Source organism: Centrocercus urophasianus, unplaced genomic scaffold (genome assembly GCF_019232065.1).
Source record: "Centrocercus urophasianus isolate 14NV4802_14NV808 unplaced genomic scaffold, USGS_Curo_1.0 seq_9, whole genome shotgun sequence".
Taxonomy (NCBI): domain Eukaryota; kingdom Metazoa; phylum Chordata; class Aves; order Galliformes; family Phasianidae; genus Centrocercus; species Centrocercus urophasianus.
In genome coordinates, this window is record NW_024885532.1 from 40,195,063 (window position 1) to 40,215,858 (window position 20,796).

The following is a 20,796-nucleotide window of genomic DNA, read 5'->3' on the forward strand; positions in this document are numbered from 1 at the left end:
GCCTGGCCGAGAATGCCGCGGTGCTGTGGGAGGGCATGGCGAGAACCCACGGAGGGAGAATCCCAGCAGTCGTGTCGTGGGAAGAGCTGAGGTCCCACTGCTGTTCCAGCTCGGCAGCAACAGTCAGGCTACTGCTACTGAGGGTGGGGGAGCTGAACCAGGGAAAGCTCCCCCCGTGCTTTATCTGCTTTCGGTCTGGTTTGATTTCTGCAGGCAGGAAACCCAGCCTCTCACCAAGTATCACTAACGTGCCATTAACTCAAAAACGACGTGTGCCCATTGAAACTCAGATGTTTGGTGTTCTTCCAAATCCTCATGCAGGAAAACCCCCATGCAAGTAGGGTTATTGCAGTTACACATTAAACCAAATGATCCATTCTGTTCAGCAGTTACGAGTAGCTCCATAATCACATTAGTGGGAAGTGTGTGATAATTATTTTTTCATATCCATTTTTGCCTGGAAGTTGGTGCAACAAGATCCCTCTGATGATGTGATTTATCTGCACTGGCAGATAGCTGGCTGTCCTGATGTAGCTGTTCTCTCAAACACTGCTGACATATTATTTCTGATTTAAAGCCTACATGACATCTCCAGCAGCCTGCTGTCCCTCTCATTATGCAAACACGATGAAGTCCTTGCCAAGTCTTCATGTACTTAAGCTTGCTAGAGTCCGTGCTTCGGTGGGATGATTAGTTGATATAACAGCTTACTTTGGCCACGGCTATTAAGATTTCCATTTTAAACACAGAACTTCAAAGGCAAGCCAGTTACTGGTGAACACAAAAGCATTACTCTTGATCCACGGCATGAGGTAAATAAACCAGGTTTTGTATTTCGTCAGAATGTTTGTTGTCATTTTAGTGTGGGCATTAGGCTGACTTGGTCTGTCTGAAGTCCCTATAAACTGGAACATTGTAATTGACTTTGGAAATCATAAATGCCATCCCTGTTTTGTTTGTTTGTTAAGTGCTTGGCAATTGAGTTGTAAATACATTACTGTGAAACGTACTGACTTTGGGGACACAGGAGAGATGGAGCTTTGGACTGTTCCCAAAAGACAGTTCATTTACCTCTGAGGAGGCTGTGGGTTGCAGGGCTTTGAGAGCTTATGAAGAAAGTGCAGCACCTACTTTTCCCATACATGATAAAATACATTAAGGATGAGGTTTATGAGAACATGATGTGATTTCCATTTCTCAATTTGAGGTAATCAAAAGACCAGAGCTTCACACTTCCTTCTCAGAAAGACCCTTCCACACTGTTTCCTCGAAACACTGAAACACAAGCTGTTACTTGTCCTGTAAAACACAGACATTTCTTCTGACTACAACCAAATAAAGCACGTATTTAGTCTTACGTTAGACATGTGTATTCCTACAGTGGTCAACAGAGAGAGAAACTCCTGTCCTGAAGTCACTAAGATAGGATGAAGTGCCCTCCCAAGAGGTCCCACCCTGCCCAGGATATTCAAGTGCTGCACCCCTCCTGCACTCATTGCCCCCTTTGTCTTTCAGCTCCTGGAGGAGTGTCGTTAATTGTCCCGCAGCCCAACATCAACGCAACGGTGGCACAGAATGTCCTCCTCTCTGTTGAGTACTCCTGTAGAGGCATTGCCACTGTGGAGTGGAAACATGTGTCGAGCTGGGGCACCACCAAAATTGTGGAGTGGAAAAGTGGGAATTACATCAATATATCCAGCACCTATAAGGACAGAGTGACTACTTTTGAAAATGGTTCTATACAGCTTCTGAACGTGGGCATGAGAGATGCTGGCTACTATTTTATCACAGTCACAGAAGAGTATGGAACCAACACCTATGGCACCATCATACTCAATGTTTATGGTATGAAACTCGTGGGATTTCTTAGCCTTACCCTGTGTTTAAACACTAACCTGCTCATAAGCAATGTCATAACATCACACATTTCTGCCCTCTTTGCAGAGATTATCTATGAAGATTTACATTTCGTAGTGGTTCTCTTTGTATTTCTTGCTGCAGTATCTGCCATTTTGATCTGCTTCATGTGGCTGTGTAACAAATCCCTCTACCTGTTCCAGAAGAAGACACATAAGCTAACAGGTATCTAAGAATGCAGCCCAGACACACGTTTTTCCAATCTGAGAAATTTGAGAAACTCACTCATGGTTTGAGCTGTAAAGGTGTGAAGCGGTGACATAGAAAAATGAAATTGGAAGGGCTTGGCTGAGTCATCCTGTTTAACTCTTTACTAACAGAGGCAACTGAATAATAGGTATTTAATTGAAAAAGATCCACAGGACATTTACCTTGTATTTTATATCAGAAACCAAAGAACACTTCCCTCCATCATTAGCTGCTGCTGTTTTTTCACAGTGGACACACAGCTCATGAGCTTCCGTAGCTACTGAAAATGTTCTTACCCTGCCAGAGTTTGGGTAAAGCCTCTCCTTCCTCCAGTTAAAGACAATTTTCCTATGCAGCAAGAGTTCTTCAGAGTCTGAATTCAGTGCACTCCTTGGCAGACTTCAGGAATACTGCAGTTCTGGAGACTGGCTCTGTCATCATCCAGAACAGGATCCAATGACTTATGTTTCAGTCCCATCTTAGGAGAGCCCTCCTTTGGAAGTCATGGAGCCCTGTGGACTTTGTTTCACTTTCCATAGTGCTTTTTGTTGTACTTGACAACTACTGTCACATTCAGGGTTCTGAGGGACTTATTATGTGGTCAAATATTTTGAAAAGATGTACTTAAAAGCAAATTCTAGATGAGTAAAACTGGAGTTAAAATTAAAAATGTCTCAGCTATTAACGTGGAGTTGTTAATTTTGCAATGCTGACCTTCCCATCCACTTGCCAATCAATAATTTCATCCTTTCATTTGCAGCAAGTACAACTGAAGAAATTGAATTGGAAACCATTGAGTGTTAGCCAAGGACTGTCTCATAACAAAAATAACAACTCTACCTCAGGAGAAAGTATTGGCAAGAAAAGCAAGAAGGAACCTAAAAGGTAAAGTATTTGTGACTACCATAAAAAATTCTGACTTACGCTGCTAATACAGGACCTGAAATCAGCAGTGTCTGATGGACTTGTTTTGACCTGTTATGATTTCAGCTCTGCTAGTCAGAGTACGTGTTCATGGCTGAGCACAAACACATTTTTGTGGCTAACTAATAAAATCCACAGCCTCTGCCACTCCTAAAAACAACCAACCAATAATATCTACCTGTAAGAAAATGATAGTGTTCCTGCAGGACACTTGCATTTTGGCTACAGCAAGTCCCCTGTTATACGCAGAATAGCCATTAGGATCACTCTACGATCCTACGAATAAATTTAGTGTCTAATTACAATATTAAATTAAAAAATTAACTGCAAGGGTTGAATCCTGTTTATTATGCACATGCTGCTACTTTCAGTCATAAGGAATTTCCCAAAGCTCTGAACACAAGCTGTAATTCTGAGACAAAACTGACATTGAAATAATGCCAAGATGGTCAAAGTTCCTCTGCTTATGCTTCCAGTTGTTTACACTGCCCAGGGACGTGAACACACATTTTATGACATTACTAGGAAAGGCTGTCGAACAAGGAACTGTGCACAGGCACTGAAGATGATGCTGTCTGAAATGACTGAAGGATAAAAAACTGACCCCACACCAGTAGAGTGGCAAAACACTGAAAATGTAAGTGACCAAGGGCTAGTCTGTGTCTACAGATAGCACGTGGCTTTTTGAGCTTAACTGCTGCTACTGCCTCTTCCACACTTCACTCACTTGTCTCATAAAGCTTTTACGAGTCGTAGAATCATAGAATTGTTTGAGTTGGAAGGGACCTATCAAGGCTGCCTGGTCCAACCCTCCTGCAGCGAACAGGGACATCTACAGCTTGATCAGGTGCTCAGAGCCCCATCCTGTCTGACCTTGAGTGTCTCCAGGTGTGGGCAACCCACCACCTCTCTCAGATGACAGTTTCCCTCTTCTCAAGGTCAGCATTGCTTAGCAGCTGAGGTACCACAGGTTTGATCCATGAAAACAAAGAACGTCCTATCAAGTGCCTAACAGTGCAGATAGAAGCCACAAAGGCTTTTTCCAAAGCACTTGGAACACAACACTTCTGAAAAGTCAGCCCTTGACTGAACGGCCATTGCAGTGCACAGGGCCTTACAGCCACTCATTGATTCAGGTGTAAGATTCAGCTGGTTGCTCCTTCCTGCACCCAGGAAGTAAGAAACTGAAAAATAAATGAAAATCCCAGATAAAACACAGCTCAACGAAGGAACAGTTTGTTCCAGTTCTTCACACTAAAAATGTATTGCCAGTCCTCTGCATGTCTGAGTGAATTAAGCCTAGGTGACACAGAAGCTGAAAGTGTTTCCTTTAAGTTTGAAGGACTCTGAAAGGTATTCATGTAACATACGGAATACTTTTATTTCTGCATACCTATTTCCATTTATTACTTTTAATTCCCAAATCTTAGAACTTAAAGTGCATAGGCTAAGCTGAGCACATATCTAGAGTTGCTCAGAAAATATGATAAGTGCAGGTGACATTTAAACCATTTCTTGCCTACAAACATTTACTTGAATAAATATGACAAGTCAGAAAATGTATGCAGGCACAAATGCCCTGACTCGAAAGTTGGTGACCACTGAAAACCCTTACAGTGTACGTGCACTGTAAAAGCAAAGAGAAGTTCCCAGCTAGCATAGTAGAGCCCTGCAAAGAACGACCAGGTGGTCTGGTGGATGAAAACCTTAACATGAGCCAGCAGTGTGCTCTTGCAGCTGGGAAAGCAAATGGTATCCTGGGCTTCATCAGCAGAAGGGTGTCCTGCAGGGACAGGGAGGTGATTGTCCCCCTCTACTCTTGTGAGGCCCCATCTGCAGTACTGTGTCCAGGTCTGAAGCCCCCAGCACAAAAAAGACAGAGAGCTGTTGGAGAGGGTCCAGAGGAGGGCTATAAAGATGATCAGGGGACTGGAGCACCTCCCCTACAAAGACAGGCTGAGGGAGCTGGGCTTGTTCAGCCTGGAGAAAAGAAGGCTGCAGGGTGACCTCATTGCAGCCTTTCAGTACCTCAAGGGAATCTACAAACAAGAGGGGACTCAACTCTTTGAAAGGGTAGATAGCAGCAGGACAAGGGGAAATGGTTTTAAGTGGAGGGAGGAAAGATTTAGGTTGGATGCCAGGGGGAAATTCTTTACTATGAGAGTGGTGAGGTGCTGGAACAGCTGCCCAGAGAGGTTGTGGATGCCCCGTCCCTGGAGGTGTTCAAGGCCAGGTTGGATGGGGCCCTGGGCAGCCCGGTCTAGTACTAAGTGGGGAGGTTGGTGGCCCTGCATGCAGCAGGAGGGTTGGAGTGTCACAATCTTTGAGGGCCCTTTCAACCCAGGCCATTCTATGATTGATAGTTGGAGCTCTGAGCTTGGTGAAAGATACAGCAGCATCAGATACCCAGCCTTGGCTACAGATGCTTTTAGATAGTGATAGCCAGAGGAACAAGGAGGCAGTAACTAGACTGCACACTGCTTTTCCCATAGACAACTCCTTGCTGAAAAATTTTTATCCAAATTTTAAAATGGTTACTGGTACAGCAATAAATTATTCCCAATTCTGTGAAACTGGTATTTGTCAATAATATTACTTGTTGCAGTAACTGATATAAAGAACATGAGGATGAAATGCCTGTGGCAGCCCATTGCTGCACACGAGCTGGCTGAAGAATTCAAAATTTTTCTGCAAGCTGTTACAAAAGCATAAGCTTACAAATTAATAGCAATTCATTTTCCACTTATAAACTGCATGCAAAACTGCAGCAAAAGGTAATATTTGGAAGATTCCAAGAGATCAAGGACATTAATGCATTTTGCATTTAAACTGTAATTAAAGAGATGTCCAAGTCCACAAAACTGCTTTCGTAATCAAGTATAAAGGTCTTAGTGCTCCCTAAATGTACCCAGCTTGTGCTTAAAGGCATACTGCTAAGAGCTCCAACTTCGTGTCTCAATTTAGAGGTCATACCAGCCTGTTTTCCATCAGTATTGAATATTCCTTTTGTGAAAGGCACTCTGCAGGCTCCTAACCACGGGGTGTTGTTTTTTTACTAACAGCTAAGCCTGAAAGTCTAAACAACTTTCTGCACCCATCACATCCATGCATTTCTGAAACAAGATAAATGATCCCCCTGCATCCTTCTTTTTCCTCCAGAAGGAAACAAATCCTGCAAGCGTGACAACTTAATAGCTCCAAAGTGATTATTTGGTAACCAAGTGCTTCTTTGACAAAAAGGCTGTTGCTCCATGCAGACTTGTCAGTTGAGGTTGAAAACAGTGAGGTGCACAGATCCATTTAATTAATTTTTCATACGTACATCTGATTTTGGGTGAGATTTTTGTGCTGTGTCAGGTGCACAACGTGCTGGGAGCTGCACTGCCACCCCCTGTTCAGTAAGGAGCAAAACCTGCTAGCCAAGCAATATGGGAACAGGCAGTTGTGTAAGATTCACCCACCCCGAGATGAGACCTGTGTGCTATTTTCAACCATTATTTTTTCAATTTCATGAATTATCCAAGACACCTTATGAGAAATGCCTTTCTCTGTCACAGTCCAGTTGCACATAATTAAGAACTTCAAGGAACTGAAATAACAGTATGTTCCACAATGGAAAATTTCAACACAGTATAATAGCTGCTTTGGATACACACTGAACAGCAGCTTGCCAAAAACAGTTGCTCAATAGGTATTTCTAACAGCTATTCCATATTGCTCAAGAACGTAGCAAAAGAACAACTGTCACTACAGAGGACGGTGTTCAATTCAAGCATGTTCTATGTGCAAAAAGTTCTTTTCTGTGTATGTATGTATATATACACCTTGTAACACAATGTGGATGAAAATCTTAACCAGCTTACACAGACCAGTTTCGAAAAGACCTTTAGCCATTAATAACAAAACAAAAGGAAAACTGAGCAAAACATAGTAGAAACATCAAGGCAGCTATAATTACAACAAAGAAAGAGAAACAAACAAAATTACCTCTTGAAGACCTCAAGGGAGCTGACCTCTAAGAGAATACTATCATTTTTCTGAATGGCAGTGAATGCCAGGGTAGAAAACAAAGAACAGGATGACTATGGAGATCCAAGGCTTACTACATGAGTTACCTGCTCTTCCTCTTCCCAGTCTGTTCTTTCTACACATGAATTTACACAAAAAAGTTACACAAAAATTCAAACTGGCAGGAGAATTTTACACGTAAAGATCATTTCCTCAACAAGCTTGCAAACAACAGAAATTGCAAGCAAAGTAACAAATAGTGCATAAAGTCACCTACAGCCACGTCACAAGCTGTGACTTTACAACCCTCAACACCACTGTGCCTCTCCACAAGAAATTCAGTGCGTGACCCAGAGCCGCACCAATGCAGTGCGGAGGTATTTCCTCAACCCCAAGCCAAGAACATCACACACTGAAGACTTGTAACTTGAATTTTAAGCAATGGTACTTTCCTCAGGATATCAGCCACTAAAAGGTTTATCAGTTGCACAGCTTAAATGTCAGAATTTTCTTTTTATCAGAAACATTTGTAAAAATCTGTTCAGAAAAAGCAGAGGCTGGGAAGGAAAGGGTATCATTTTGAGCAGGCACCTTTCGTAAGGCAAAGGACTCTTGAATTTCATTTTATAGAAGAAAAATACAATAATCACTTAGGTATGTTGGTCTAGGTAGAGCAGCCTGCAGAGATACAGCTGAAAGGAACTCTTGGAAAAAGTTGTATTGCACATCATTAATAATGCTTTATTATAAACCCTACAACAGATGCATCTGTACAGGAAATAAATGTGGTTTTGTTTTCTTGTGTAGCCCCCACAGGCTGAATCACCCTTTGTTGCACAGGCAGCACAGCAACGACTCAAAGCCCCCACGAGGAGACTGAGAGATGATCAGCATGGAGTCAGGGCTGCCATGAGCAGCTCCATTTTATACACGAAGTTGCGCCCTTCCATTTTATTCCACTGGACTTCCTTGAAGGGCCCTCGAAGATGGTTCCACTTGTTGTCCTGCAGCACGTCGCCCTTGGGGAGATCTTTGCACTGACTCCGTGGAAACTGAACCATAACTTTGCTGCCACTTTCAGGACCATTACGTACTGTGATGAACAAGGATTTTATGAGTATTTTTACTCATGTTAAATACCCTCCCTCATGTATGCAGTACATTATTGTTGAGTCAATTCCAAACATGCTGAAAACAAATGACAAATTGCCATACATATATTTATGTTGTAAGCTGGTTTCACACTTTTTCACTACAGTTTTTATGTTGGCACTGCTCTTTGCTAAAGCAAATCAAAGAAACATTTGACAAACAATCCACAGAATACACATTTCACATGAAGTGCAAAGAAAAATAGCCTTAATAATATCAAGTTGTTGGGTGGTTCTCTTTTTTTCCCCTACTTAATTCTTATCTCTAAGGTGATCCCTACCATTCTATTCCAGAAAGTACATTTTAATTTTCATGAGCTGCATCTATTAAATATTTATTCTATTGGATACCTCTCTAGAGAGGAATGAAGTCAGGACTGCTGTTATCATCAAGCTGCAAGATAGGTGGAGAGAGAGTGATATTCTCCAAGTCTAGGTGACAGTTTTTTTGCTTGTATTTCTTCGTTGCATTTATTTCTTTTCTTTTGGTGGTGGAGGGCTCATTATTCGGTTAAGGAGGTAACACTCAGCTTTCCCAAACATTACACCTGTGGCAGTGGATCAAAACTGCTGTATGACCACTTCAGATCTGAGAAGCACAGGTGGAGACAACTTATGCACCAACCAAAACTAACACGTGTGGATCCAGAAGCTACCTCAGCTGCCAGTTCTTTGCCTATGAAAGGTAAAAAGGTAATCTTCAAAATGTAGACCAGAGGAGGGGGAAAGGCACCTTCATCTAGTCGAAACCCCTGGCACAAAGCAAGGTCTTCAAGAGCAGGTTGTTCAGAAAGATTTCCAGTCAGGTTTCCACAGCCTCTTGGGGCAGCCTGGGTCCAACCATCCTCACAGTGAAAAAGGCTGTTATGATTAAATGAAATTTCCTTGTATCGGTTTGTGCCCGTGGCTGGGTGCCACTGAAAAGAACCTGGCTTCATTCTCACTGCACTCTTCCCTTCAGGTATTTATGGACACTAATGATGTCACCCCTCAGCCTCCTCTTCCCCAGGCTGAACAGTCCTAACTCCTTCAGCCCTTCCTCACGGGAGAGGTGCTCCAGTCCCACGATGCTCCTTGTGGCTGTTTGTTGGAATCACTCCAGCATGTCCTGCCTCTCCTGTACTCTCCTCCCCATGTGTAGGACTTAGCACTGCCCTTTACTGAACACCCTGAGGTTCCTGCCAGCCCAGTTCTCAATGTGTTCAAGTCTTAGGATGGCAGCACACACATTATCACATTATCAGCTACTTCTCATTTTTGTATCACCAGCAAACTTGCCCCAACATCCGGCTGCTCTAAGCAGCCATGGTCCCAGTACTGAACTCAGGGTTATACCACACTTGTGGCATCCAGCTGGATTTCGTGGCTGAGGATCACAACCTTTTAAGCCTGGCAATCCAGCCAGCCTAGCTCCTATTCCATCACTCTGTCAATCAAGGGGGATGTTGGCATACAGTCTCAAAAATCCTGCTAAAATAGAAAACATCCATTGTTCTCCCCTCACTTACTGAATTAGTTATCTCACTGTAAAAAGCTTTTGGACTGATTGAACGTAATTTCCCCTTCATAAATTGATGTCAGCTACTCCCAATCATCTTATGTCCTTAATATGTTGGGAAACTGCTATGTTTTTTTACCCCTTCACCTTTTTAGTAACTGCAGTGAGGCTGACGATTGGAGTTTCCCATTCTCCTTCTTTCATATATGACACAGGCCTTCTTCCTGTCTTCAGGAATCTCTCCTGATCAACAAGACCTTTAACGGATCATCAAGAGTGAATTTGCAGTGACACTGACCAGGTCCTTCAGAGCTCACACACACATCCTACATCATTCTTTGTTGTAGACTCACAGAATCATCCTTTAACCTCAGTAAGGAGGGTCAGGTTAAGTCCGGATCCATATCATGGGGACATGGGATTTCTGAAGGTCAGTCTTAAGACCAAAGGAAAGAAGACATCAGGTACTCTAGCCTTCTTCATGTTCTCAGCTACCAGGTCCTGTCCCCACTTAGCAGCAGGCCCAGGCTTTCCCTAGGCTCTCTTTTGCTGTTGACGTACTGACTGAAGCTCTTTACTACTCTGTATGTCCCACACCAAATTCAATCCCAGATGCACTTTAGCTTTCCTATTCCCACACTTGAATTCTTAAGCAGCATCTCTATCATATTCTCAGGTCACCTGCTTCTGTTTTCTGTGGCCTTTTTCATCTGAGTTGAATCACGAACTCCTTGTTCACGCAGATCTTCTGACACCTTGCACAACTTGGTGCACATGCAAATGATCATTCCTGACCTGAAAGAGGTGATCGTTGGAAAAAATAACCACCACCAACCAGCTCTTCTGGACTCCTCTGTCTTTTCATAGAACAGCATCCCAGGTGATTCATCCAAGCAGATCCCTACAGAAAACCCTGTGCTCCTTAAGCCCAGGGTTGTGATCCTGTTGTTTGCCTTATTCCCTCCTCTCAAGATCACAGTGGTTTCTTCAATCTGTTTCTTCTGTGCCAGTTCTAAGAATTATTTTCATGCTTGTCTAAGTCAAACCTGGTTTAATAATTAAATGGCTACTTGGCAAAGTACTCATTCTCTTTAGGTGCCAAATCCACACACAAGAGATCATTTCTAGAATATTCTGCTATAAGTTGTCATTGTTCTAAAAAATCCTGGAGACTGATTTTAGAGGAAAGCTTAAAAACCCTTTAGAACTTAAGAATTCTGTACACATTTGAAATAGGAAGTATTACCTGAAATGGCATAGTCTCCATTTGGTGATGCTACAGTTATTGCAGATGCATTGCCAATACTCTCCACTGGCCCCAAGCCAACGTGATTGCTGAAGCTCAGCACGTGCCATCCCATAACTTTTGCAAGCTGCTGAACTGCATGGACTTGGTGCTGCGACATCTGAAAGGTGACAAGAGGTTCATCTTCTCATCAGTATTTGCACACCACAAAATGAAATACAGAGGAACTATAACTGGGTTCTACTATGGGTTTTTTGTGTAGTTTTGTTGTTGTTTGGGTTTCTTTTCTTTGTTTTTGTTCTTTTGGTGGTGGTGGTTGTTTAAAAAAACAACAACAAACCCCAAAACATGTTATGTATGTCAGGATAGCTTTGAAGGCAGAGGCAACCACTATATCAAGCACACCACTCAGCCAGAGGACTTTTTGAAGTACTGCTTTCAATTAAGAAAAAAAAATAACCCAACTGTTATGAAAAGGATTTTGAAATATCTTTTCTTGGACAGAGATCTTTGCTGTAAAATATCTAAAATACCTTTGCAAATATGTATTAACAATGCAAGCTCAAATAAAGGCCAAGGTTCTCTGGCACATGATTATCTCCATTAATGCTCAAGGGCTTTAAGCTTTGAACTTCAACAACTTACAAGATTAGAAGAGAATGTTTTTCCACATCAAAAAGTAACACTTGTTGCAAAGAATAACCCAGCACTGTTAGCAGTTCTCTGAAAGTCTAAAAACACATCTTCATGAAGAGATATCATCAGTAGAATCTGTTTCAACTTGTTCTCTTTGCGTTGTGGAGTTTGATGCAACTGCACCAGGCCAAGCACCGTTACTACAGACGTGTATTGTGACTATTTACAACGTGTATTAGGGAGACTGTCACTTCTGAACAGAACCAGCAGCTTGCTCCACGCAATTAACAAGCCTCTGTTCAAATATCAGCTGATTTAATAATGGTTGCTGCAAAGCAATCATTAACAACACAGTGCTGAAATGACAATAACTGCAGGCTCATTAAGATCTCTAGATTGGATTTGGTTACAGTAAGTTTAATATATTGAATACCTTGTAGGCTGCTCTCACTGGCTGGTTCTGAAGTCAGCAACAAACCTATTGCCCTGATAATGAGTATCACTATCAGTAGTATTTCTAATGGAAGGGCAAAAAACTGATTGCTGCTAGTGACCTGGTATTACATTTTATAGCAGTTGCTAAATTCAGTATACAAACATATTGGAAAATTCAGTTATCCACCTTTCCTGTAGGCAATAACTTCATTTCAAGTTTTCTAATGTTTTCTACACAGATAAAGGTGAGATCTTCACTTCTGTTCCCCAAAATACCAGAAGAAAAGGAAGAACAAAGTATACGAGTATACCTGAGATAAAAGGAAATCCTGCAGCTCTTGCTCTTGATGAGACAGTGTAATAACTCTTCCATCTCTGTGCACTACTCTGATTTGTTCAACTCCAATGTTGAGCTGTAGTTGAATGGATCTTTGAAAACAAGATACACATTTATTCAAGATGCATTATAACACCTCAGAAAATAGGAAGTTTGTTCTAAGAACACAGAATTCTTCTGATTACTTGATAAGAACTCTAAGATAAGGATAGGGCAAAGCCCGTGGAATACAATACCAACTTCAAACGTCTCAGTTACATCATTCACCACAACGTCCCCCTCTGCAACGCAGGGCAAATGTATTCCATGGCACATTCCCAGAGCTGGTCCGCTGCTTGTTCAAATCAAGTCCTGAGGTACCTCACAGCCCCCTCCCTGCCTCTGTGCCCATTTCCTTCCAGAAGACAGGGGAAAATTTACTAAGGAATGGTTCTATCCTGCTGTCAAGACTTAAGCAGCACAGGTACTCTGGAAGAGAGACTGCAAACTGCACCAGTGTGGACAGAGCCAAAGAGAACTGCTCAAAATGGTCAGAGGGTGCAAAGGCAACCAGCTCACCCACCCGTACCTATCAGTGAACGCACCAATGGTCAGCACGTAGGCATTCGTTTCCACTACTTGAAGTCTCACACTTCAGTGACAATACAGTAATAACATAAATTACATGAGCTTCACATTTCAGTGCCTCTGTAACCGAGCTAGGGCAGAGCACTGACTAGCTCTCCATGCCCAGATTGGAAGCTTAAAGGCAAGCATGTACAGAAACACTCTATATTCAGCTGTCTCCATACACCTCTGTCCTAAAGAACCACTTTCCTCTTCGAACCTTTCCCTGAAGGAGACTGTGCTAGATAACTACTTACTAAGTTTCAACATTAAATGCACTGTATAGTGGGCGAGGAGGTAGCTGTTCCTTCTCACCACTCAGAAAAACACAACAGTTGTACACAAAAACAGGCCCCTAGCTTTCTGTTTTACAGCAAATCTAAAATTGGGGGTTGAAACTAGATGATCATTGTGGTCCTTTTCAACCCAGGACATTCTATGACTCTATGAAAATTGCAACACTCCACTTGTATATGCCGTGCTACTGCAACGCCAGTTTACAAATAGAAAGATGCAAATGTTTCCATACTTACTTGCATATCTGTTCATACCCTTGAGAAGTTATTAGAACTTTAACACTGGATTCATAAACATCATTTATATTTGACCAGTGGGCCTGAATCTGAGGATCCTCAATACGACTAGCCAGGCTGTCAATGGTTCGAGCAGTTCTAGAGGAAAAAGAGACATTCCACTCAAAATAACATTGCTGATTTCTGCTGTTATCTTCTTTAAAGGAAATGAGTCGATGTACTTCAAAATTCTAGCTGCAAATTAAGCATGGCTGTTTACTGTGTCTATTTCACATATATTCTGCATAAGTATTGCTGCAATATTATTCAGCATCAGCTGCTCAGCAAAGAACATTAAGTATAACAATCAGCAGCCTCCATCACAGCTGTCACAGACCTCACTAAAAGGAAAAATTCAGATTTCTCTGGCCAAGTACTGTGTGATCGTACATCATTATCCTTCTCAGTACTCAAACAAAGAAGTAGAAATTGAACACTGACAAAAATCCTGTTTTCCACAATGACCCATTTCATCACACAGCTCGTGACCCACCTGCGCCTCAGAAAGATGTGTTTTGCCTGTTTTATGATCTTTTCCAGAAGTCCTTCGTTTGACTGCAAAGAACTGATTTCATTTTTATCAAAAGCCTGTGGCCCCGCTAGCCTCATTCTCTTGTGGCCAAAAGGGGCACTTGCTGGATGTGGCATCACTGTGGAGCTCAAAGTTTGCTTGTGACACTGCAAACAATTGTTAAAAGAGAAAGTGACCAAATAACACAACTGCAAGATTTAATAGGCATACTCTGAATACGCTGATTCACATCAAATCTTAAAACTGTTCCCTTTTTTACATGACTTCATGGCTTCTGGAGCCACGTCCTATGGATAGGAACACTTTCTGGAACACGCTTTCACAACTGCTTAGACATCTGCACTTTCTCTGTTCAGGGAGGGAGCACATCTCTACCTATTTCCCCAGGTCTTCCCATGCAATTACATGACAATCTAAAGCACTGAAGCAGTGATCAGACCTCAAGTGAAGCAAAGTTACTGCAGACATTTATTGTTCTTTTCTTGTGGAAGTATAATCCGAATCAATACTCAAATCATTAAGTACTTGATAAACACTAATTACACACAGAGGTAGAAAAGGGAAACTGAGGAGCTGGACTGAAAACACCCTTGCATGGTTTTTCCAGAGTGAGCAGCCAGGTTTAAGCTTTGGTTCAGAACCAGTGTGCCATTAAAGCACAGCTGGAACTCCTTAGTCACCAACGCGCAGTAAACCTGACCAGCAGGTTGCTTCACAGAAATGGACAGAAATTTACTGGCCTCTAGTGGCCATCTGTTACTACAGCAGTGCATAAGGCCTGCAAGTCCAAGCAAAAACCAAAAAGAGCCCCCTCCAATCCTGGACTATGAATGCATTACCTCTCTGATAAGTTGATGCAAATTATGTTCCAGAACATAGAGATGATCCTCAGGATTCTGTTTTTCCGAAGCAGACTTCTGTGATTTTTTGTCATTGGAAGAGTGACACAGAGAAATAGACAACTGCAAACCTGTGCAAAGCAGGTTTTATTTAATAATAAGGACACAGTTTCCAAGCAGGCTGTTGAGAACTTATTCTTGACCTTATACAGACATCAGCTTTACAACCAACATTCACTATCTCAGAGAAAAAAAAATGTAGAAATCAAATGATGGAGAGCACAGCAGCAAAAGCAGGTAACAGTGTTCACTGAAGTGCTGTCAGGCCAACTACTACCTCAACAGGTTGATTTCACACCTATTTCTACTACTAAAACCCACACACACAGGAAAGAAAAAAAAAGGAAAAGGTTTCTTCATAAGTAGTTGTGCATCCCTTGTACAAATTTAGCAGCTCTGACCCATCCTCATCTTCTCTAATTGCCCCCATTGAAGAGCATCACCCTTAGTTCCACAGATAACCCATTAACTCTCCTCTAAAGTTTCACCTACATGAGGCAGTGATCTTTGCAAAGCTCCAAAACATGTACCTATCACTACAGCTGACAAAACAACGTTAAGTACTACTGACAAAACCCAAAGTCTGTATAATAAAATATGAGTAAGTTAGAAAATAAAGTATATTAGTTCAATTTTACTATAATTAGCAAGTAAAAATTTGGGAAACTCTGTTTTTCACAATCTTTGAAAAGCAAGGTTAACGCTTTGCTTTGTTTCTTAAACTAAAAAAAAAAAAAAAAAAAGAAAAAGTCTCATAAAATAGAATTTTAGTCTGTATTTAACAAGTAATCCTACCTGGGAAAGGCTGAGAGATGATCTGATTTTTCACAACAATGTGAGGAATTTGTGATTTAATTTGAACAGCTTCTCGTGACAGCTGGGCAAAGATTTCTTTACACAGCAGAACATTCTGTGCAGTCTCCAGTTTTGTCTGCCAGTGTGGGGTACCTGAAAATACAAATTCACGTCTTCAGAAAAGTAAAGAGAAGCTGCTTTTCTGTTCAGATACCAGATATCCTACAGTAGTTGCCCTGAATGCCAGCACTGGAGTAGTAAGGTGGTATTAATGGTTTTAAACTGAGACAGGGGAGATTTAGGTTAGATATTAGGAGGAAGTTTTTCACACAGAGGGTGGTGACACACTGGAACAGGTTGCCCAAGGAGGCTGTGGATGCCCCATGCCTGGAGGCATTCAAGGCCAGGCTGGATGTGGCTCTGGGCAGCCTGGTCTGCTGGTTGGTGACCCTGCACATAGCAGGGGGTCAGAACCAGGGGATCACTGTGGTCCTTTTCAACCCACACCATTCTATGATTCTTCCACAAATTGAGTATTTCTCAGAATTTATTTAGATTAAATAAGAATATTCTTGTCCACTCTTCTTTAAAGCTTTATGTGAGAATTTTCAAATTAAATATCATCTATTTCTTGAGAACACACCCAGAAAATAACATACCTGGTTTTGATTTTGGCATGGGTCTTTTAAAGAGATTGACTGTCCCAAGGTCACCAATGTCTGGAGCTTGTTTCTGAATAGAAACCTATGTGGAAAAAGAAGGAAAAAAAAAAAGAAAAAGGTTACCTGAAGTTTATTCTTTGTTGCAAGCATGCAAATAGCATAAAATCCATGCTTTTGTATTGAAGTTTCTGGCAAACCTTTATATAGGCTGATCCCTCTAAATCACTTGGGATTTGAACATCCAAAGGACAGTAATCCTCAGGTATCTTTTTATCCAGGTCAATGTCAGTGTTTTTAATCACCTCAAACGTGCCATGATGAAGGAAAAGGGAGCCTAATCAAAGAAGAACAAAGACGCATGTAGTAGAACCCTAAAATCATCCACGTTGGAAAAGATCTTCAGGATCATCAAGTCCAGTCATTAATCTGATCTACCAAGTCCCACCACTAAACCACGTCCCTTGGTACATGTCCACGTGTCTGTTACATATCTCCACATGGGGACACCACCACTTCCCCAGGCAGCCTTTCCAACCTTAAACTACTCCCTTCATGAAGAAACTCTTCCTAGTATCCAATCTAATTTCTCCTGACACAACTTGAGACCATTTCCTTGCACCTTATTGCTTGTCACCTAAGAAAAGAGACCAACACTCTCCTTGCTGTAAGCACAGAATCACAGAACAGCCCGGGTTGGAATGGACCTCAAGGATCATGAAGCTCCAACCCCCCCGCCACAGGCAGGGCCACCAACTTCCCCATTTAATACTAGACCAGGCTGCCCAGGGTCCCATCCAACCTGGCCTTGAACACCTCCAGGGATGGGGCATCCACAACCTCTCTGGGCAGCTATTCCAGCACCTCACCACTCTCATAGTAAAGAATTTCCCCCTGGCATCCAACCTAAATCTTTCCTCCCTCCACTTAAAACCATTTCCCCTTGTCCTGCTGCTATCTACCCTTTCAAAGAGTTGAGTCCCCTCTTGTTTATAGATTCCCTTGAGGTACTGAAAGGCTGCAACGAGGTCACCCTGCAGCCTTCTTTTCTCCAGGCTGAACAAGCCCAGCTCCCTCAGCCTGTCTTTGTAGGGGAGGTGCTCCAGACCCCTGATCATCTTTATAGCCCTCCTCTGGACCCTCTCCAACAGCTGTCTTTTTTGTACTGGGGACTCCAGACCTGGACACAGTACTGCAGATGGGACCTCACAAGGGCAGAGGGGGACAATCACCTCCCTGTCCCTGCTGGACACCCCTCTTCTGATGAAGCCCAGGATACCATTTGCTTTCTGAGCTGCAAGGGCACACTGCTGGCTCACGTTAAGTTTTTCATCTATCAAGTCCCCCAAAATCACTGTCTAGGTAGTCGTAGGGAGCACTGAGGTTTCCTCTCAACCTTCTATTCTCCAGACTACACAAGCCCACCTCCCTCAGCCACTCCTCATAATTCTCATTTTCTAGTCCCTCCAACTTTGTTACTCTTCTCTGTACACATTTGAGCAACTCCACATCCTTCTTGCAGCGAAAGGCCCAAAACTGAACCCAGTACTCAAGGTATAGTCCCACCAATGCTGCATGGAAGGGGCAATCCTTTCCCTAGCTCTGCTGGCAGCTCAGTTTCTGATGTGGGCCAGGATGCTATAGGCCTTCTTGGCCACTAAGGCACACTGCTGGCTCACATTCAGACATTTTCTAACCAGCATCCCAGGTCCTTTTCTGCCAAGCAACTTCCCAGCTGCTCTTTCCCACGCCTGTACTGCTGCAATGCATTTGTTGCGACCCAAGGGCAGCACCTGCCATATGGCTTTGGTGAGACTCAAGGAGAGTCAGAGCTACGGCATCTTCATTAGTGGAAGATGAACAGCTCTAAATCTCTACCCACCTTCACTGCAACAACAGGTGCCCAAAATAATCAGTTTAGATGCCTACGAATCTGTGTTCAGAAAAGAGACTCCTCAATTTAAAAAAATGCTTCATGGGCTTTTGTCCATAAGGCCTACTTGTCAGCCAGTATAGAACTGTTCTGTAAAGCAATCTTTACTAAAACTCTTCTTGCCTTTAAAATCACTTTCTAGGTTAAGGATGGTGGGATATTTTCCCTGATAATAAAACAGGTGTTCTCTCACAATTCTGTCTCATAATTATGTGTTATTAACTGATATGTATTATCAAACATACTCCATCTGTTTTTTTCAGCTTAAAACACTTTATGTAAAATCTTAATATTCATTTCTAAGTAAAGGCAAAACACTCTACTGCATACCTGCACTTCTGTAGCTCAGATCACCAAGAATTTTGTCTCCCACTTTTCTCAGCTTCCAGTGCTGTCTCAGTCTCAGTAGTTCTGAGTTGAAGTCTCTTTGTCGCTTATTTTCCTGGTTTTCTGCAACTGATTTGGATAATCTTTCTGCTCCTTTTAGCAGGATCTGAGCTGCACCTGCTAATGACTTCTTTTTTGAAATCAGCTGTAGAAACTGAGGATTCTAGGAGGAAAATGAAACCCAACAAACATGTCATGGTTTCTGCTGTGTCTTGTATGATGCTGTGTTTTGGCTTTGGGAAAAAAATAATGTTAATAACACACCAACGTTTTAGCTGTTGCTGAGCAGCACTCCACAGAGGCAACAATGTTTCAGCTTCTGATACTGTGCTGACAGTGAGGGAGCTTTTGCTGGATGCTGAGTAGCCTATTCAGAATTACTTTCACATCAGTATTATATGGCCACAAGAAGCACTTTGATTTACAACTCCAAGAAGCCTCTGAGCTCAGCGTCCTCTCCCACTTTGAGCCCTCCTACTCACCCATAGAGCACAGCATGAAGACACCATGTGGAACACTACCAGTTTTTGTACTTATCACTCACACAGAAAAGCCTCAGTGTAACAAAACCTTCAGTACAAACACACAGGAAATGCATAAGCTGCAACGAACCTGCTTGGCAGGAGGTGGATCCTGCACCACTGGATCCAGAGTCATGAACTTTTTATCCTTAACGATGCTGAGGACATCATACAGCACACACATTTCAGTCAGGGCACTTCTTAAGTTGTTTCTCACTGAGTCCCAAGGCCAGAGGGACGGCTGAAACTTCACCAACCCTGAAAACAAAACAAATACAGACACAAGGTATGTTTTGAGAACGAGTCTTACACCCTATCGTTTTACAAACCTGCCACAAAAGCATAAAACACAATGTGATACATGGGTTTATCTTATCTCCCTTTTACCAAGGTGTTTTCTAGGCCTCTATCAGCAGTATTTTAGAATCATTTGAGTTGGAAGAGACCTTTAAAGGTCATCTAGTCCAACTGCCCTTCCACGGGACCCCTACAGCTACAACAGATTGCTCAGAGCCAAGTTCAGCCTGACCTTGAGGGTCACCAGAGCCATCTCCATCTCCCTGGACAATGTGTTCCAGTGCCTCACCATCCTTACTGTAAAAATAGTTCTTTCTTATATCCAGCCTAAATTTCACTCTTTTAGTTTGAAACCATTTCCCCTTATTCTGTCACAACAGACCCTGCTGAAGAGCCTGACCCTTCCTTTCTTACAGCCCCCCTTTAGATACTGAAAGGCTGCTCTCAGGTGTCCCCACAGCCTTCTCATCTCCATGCTGCACACCCCAGCTCTCTCAGCCTGTCCTCATAGGAAAGTTGTTCCATCACTTGGAGCATTTTTGTGGCCCTCCTCTGGACGCGCTCCAACAGCTCCATGTCTCTGCTATATTGAGGACTCCACATCTGGACCCAGTGCTCCAGGTGAGGCCTCACAGCACAGGATCACCTCCCTCGCCCTGCTGGCTGTGCTGCTCTGGCTGCCCAGGATACATATGGCTCTCTGGGCAGCTAGGACACACTGCTGGCTCACATCCAGCTTCCCATCCACCAACACCCCCAAGCCGTTCCCAGCAGGGCAGTGCTCTATCCTTACAGAGATAGCGGTGTTTGCCATGCCGCAGACGCACACCCTGCACCAGGCTCAGGGGAACCCCACGAGGCGCTCCCGGCCCGACCCCGCCGCCCTCCGGGTACGCACAGAGGAGCTGCAGCGGCCGCAGTCCGCGCACCCCCACCCCGAAGGCCTCCGGCAGCCACACCGCCCGGCCCGGCCGCCCCCACCTTCCTCATCCTCCGCCTCGCTCGGCTCGGCCCAGGCGCGGCCCGCCGAGCCCGGCTCGTCCTCCTCGGAGCCGGAGCCCTGGCTGAAGTCGATGCGCTGAGCCAGGCGCGCCAGGTTCTGGGACATGGAGAGGGGCTGCAGGTAGGTCTCGCTGCCATCCAGCCCCACCTCCTGCACCTGTTTCTCGCACGCCGACTCGATACTGATGCGCACCGCCGGCACTCCCGCCATCTTGGCGCGCCCTCCTCGCCTCCTACGGGTGCCGGGCGGAG

The 20,796-nt window shown here is 43.3% G+C and overlaps 2 protein-coding genes across 4 annotated transcripts in view; one reads left to right on the plus strand and one right to left on the minus strand.

Moving 5' to 3' along the window:
- Positions 1-8,406, plus strand: part of VSTM5 (V-set and transmembrane domain containing 5) — a 9,282-nt gene extending 876 nt beyond the window's left edge. The window contains exons 2-6 of one of the 3 annotated variants that reach the window (XM_042839310.1): positions 1,516-1,845; positions 1,945-2,082; positions 2,867-2,991; positions 3,556-3,667; positions 7,846-8,406. In XM_042839310.1, the coding sequence (XP_042695244.1) occupies positions 1,516-1,845; positions 1,945-2,082; positions 2,867-2,910 (512 nt within the window). In that variant the 3' untranslated portion in view covers positions 2,911-2,991; positions 3,556-3,667; positions 7,846-8,406. Of the gene's footprint in view, positions 1-1,515; positions 1,846-1,944; positions 2,083-2,866; positions 2,992-3,506; positions 3,668-7,845 lie in introns of all 3 variants that reach the window. The other 2 variants (XM_042839308.1, XM_042839309.1) reach the window with 2 other exon arrangements.
- Positions 6,626-20,776, minus strand: MED17 (mediator complex subunit 17). Its single transcript, XM_042839305.1, has 12 exons — positions 20,524-20,776; positions 19,337-19,503; positions 18,668-18,887; positions 16,605-16,741; positions 16,405-16,489; positions 15,746-15,898; positions 14,891-15,021; positions 14,013-14,197; positions 13,481-13,618; positions 12,316-12,433; positions 10,934-11,093; positions 6,626-8,131 (listed from the first exon to the last, which is right to left on the minus strand). The coding sequence occupies exons 1-12, from the start codon at positions 20,753-20,755 to the stop codon at positions 7,926-7,928; spliced, it is 1,932 nt and encodes a 643-aa protein (XP_042695239.1). The 5' UTR covers positions 20,756-20,776; the 3' UTR covers positions 6,626-7,925.
- Between the last annotated feature and the right edge of the window lie 20 nt (positions 20,777-20,796).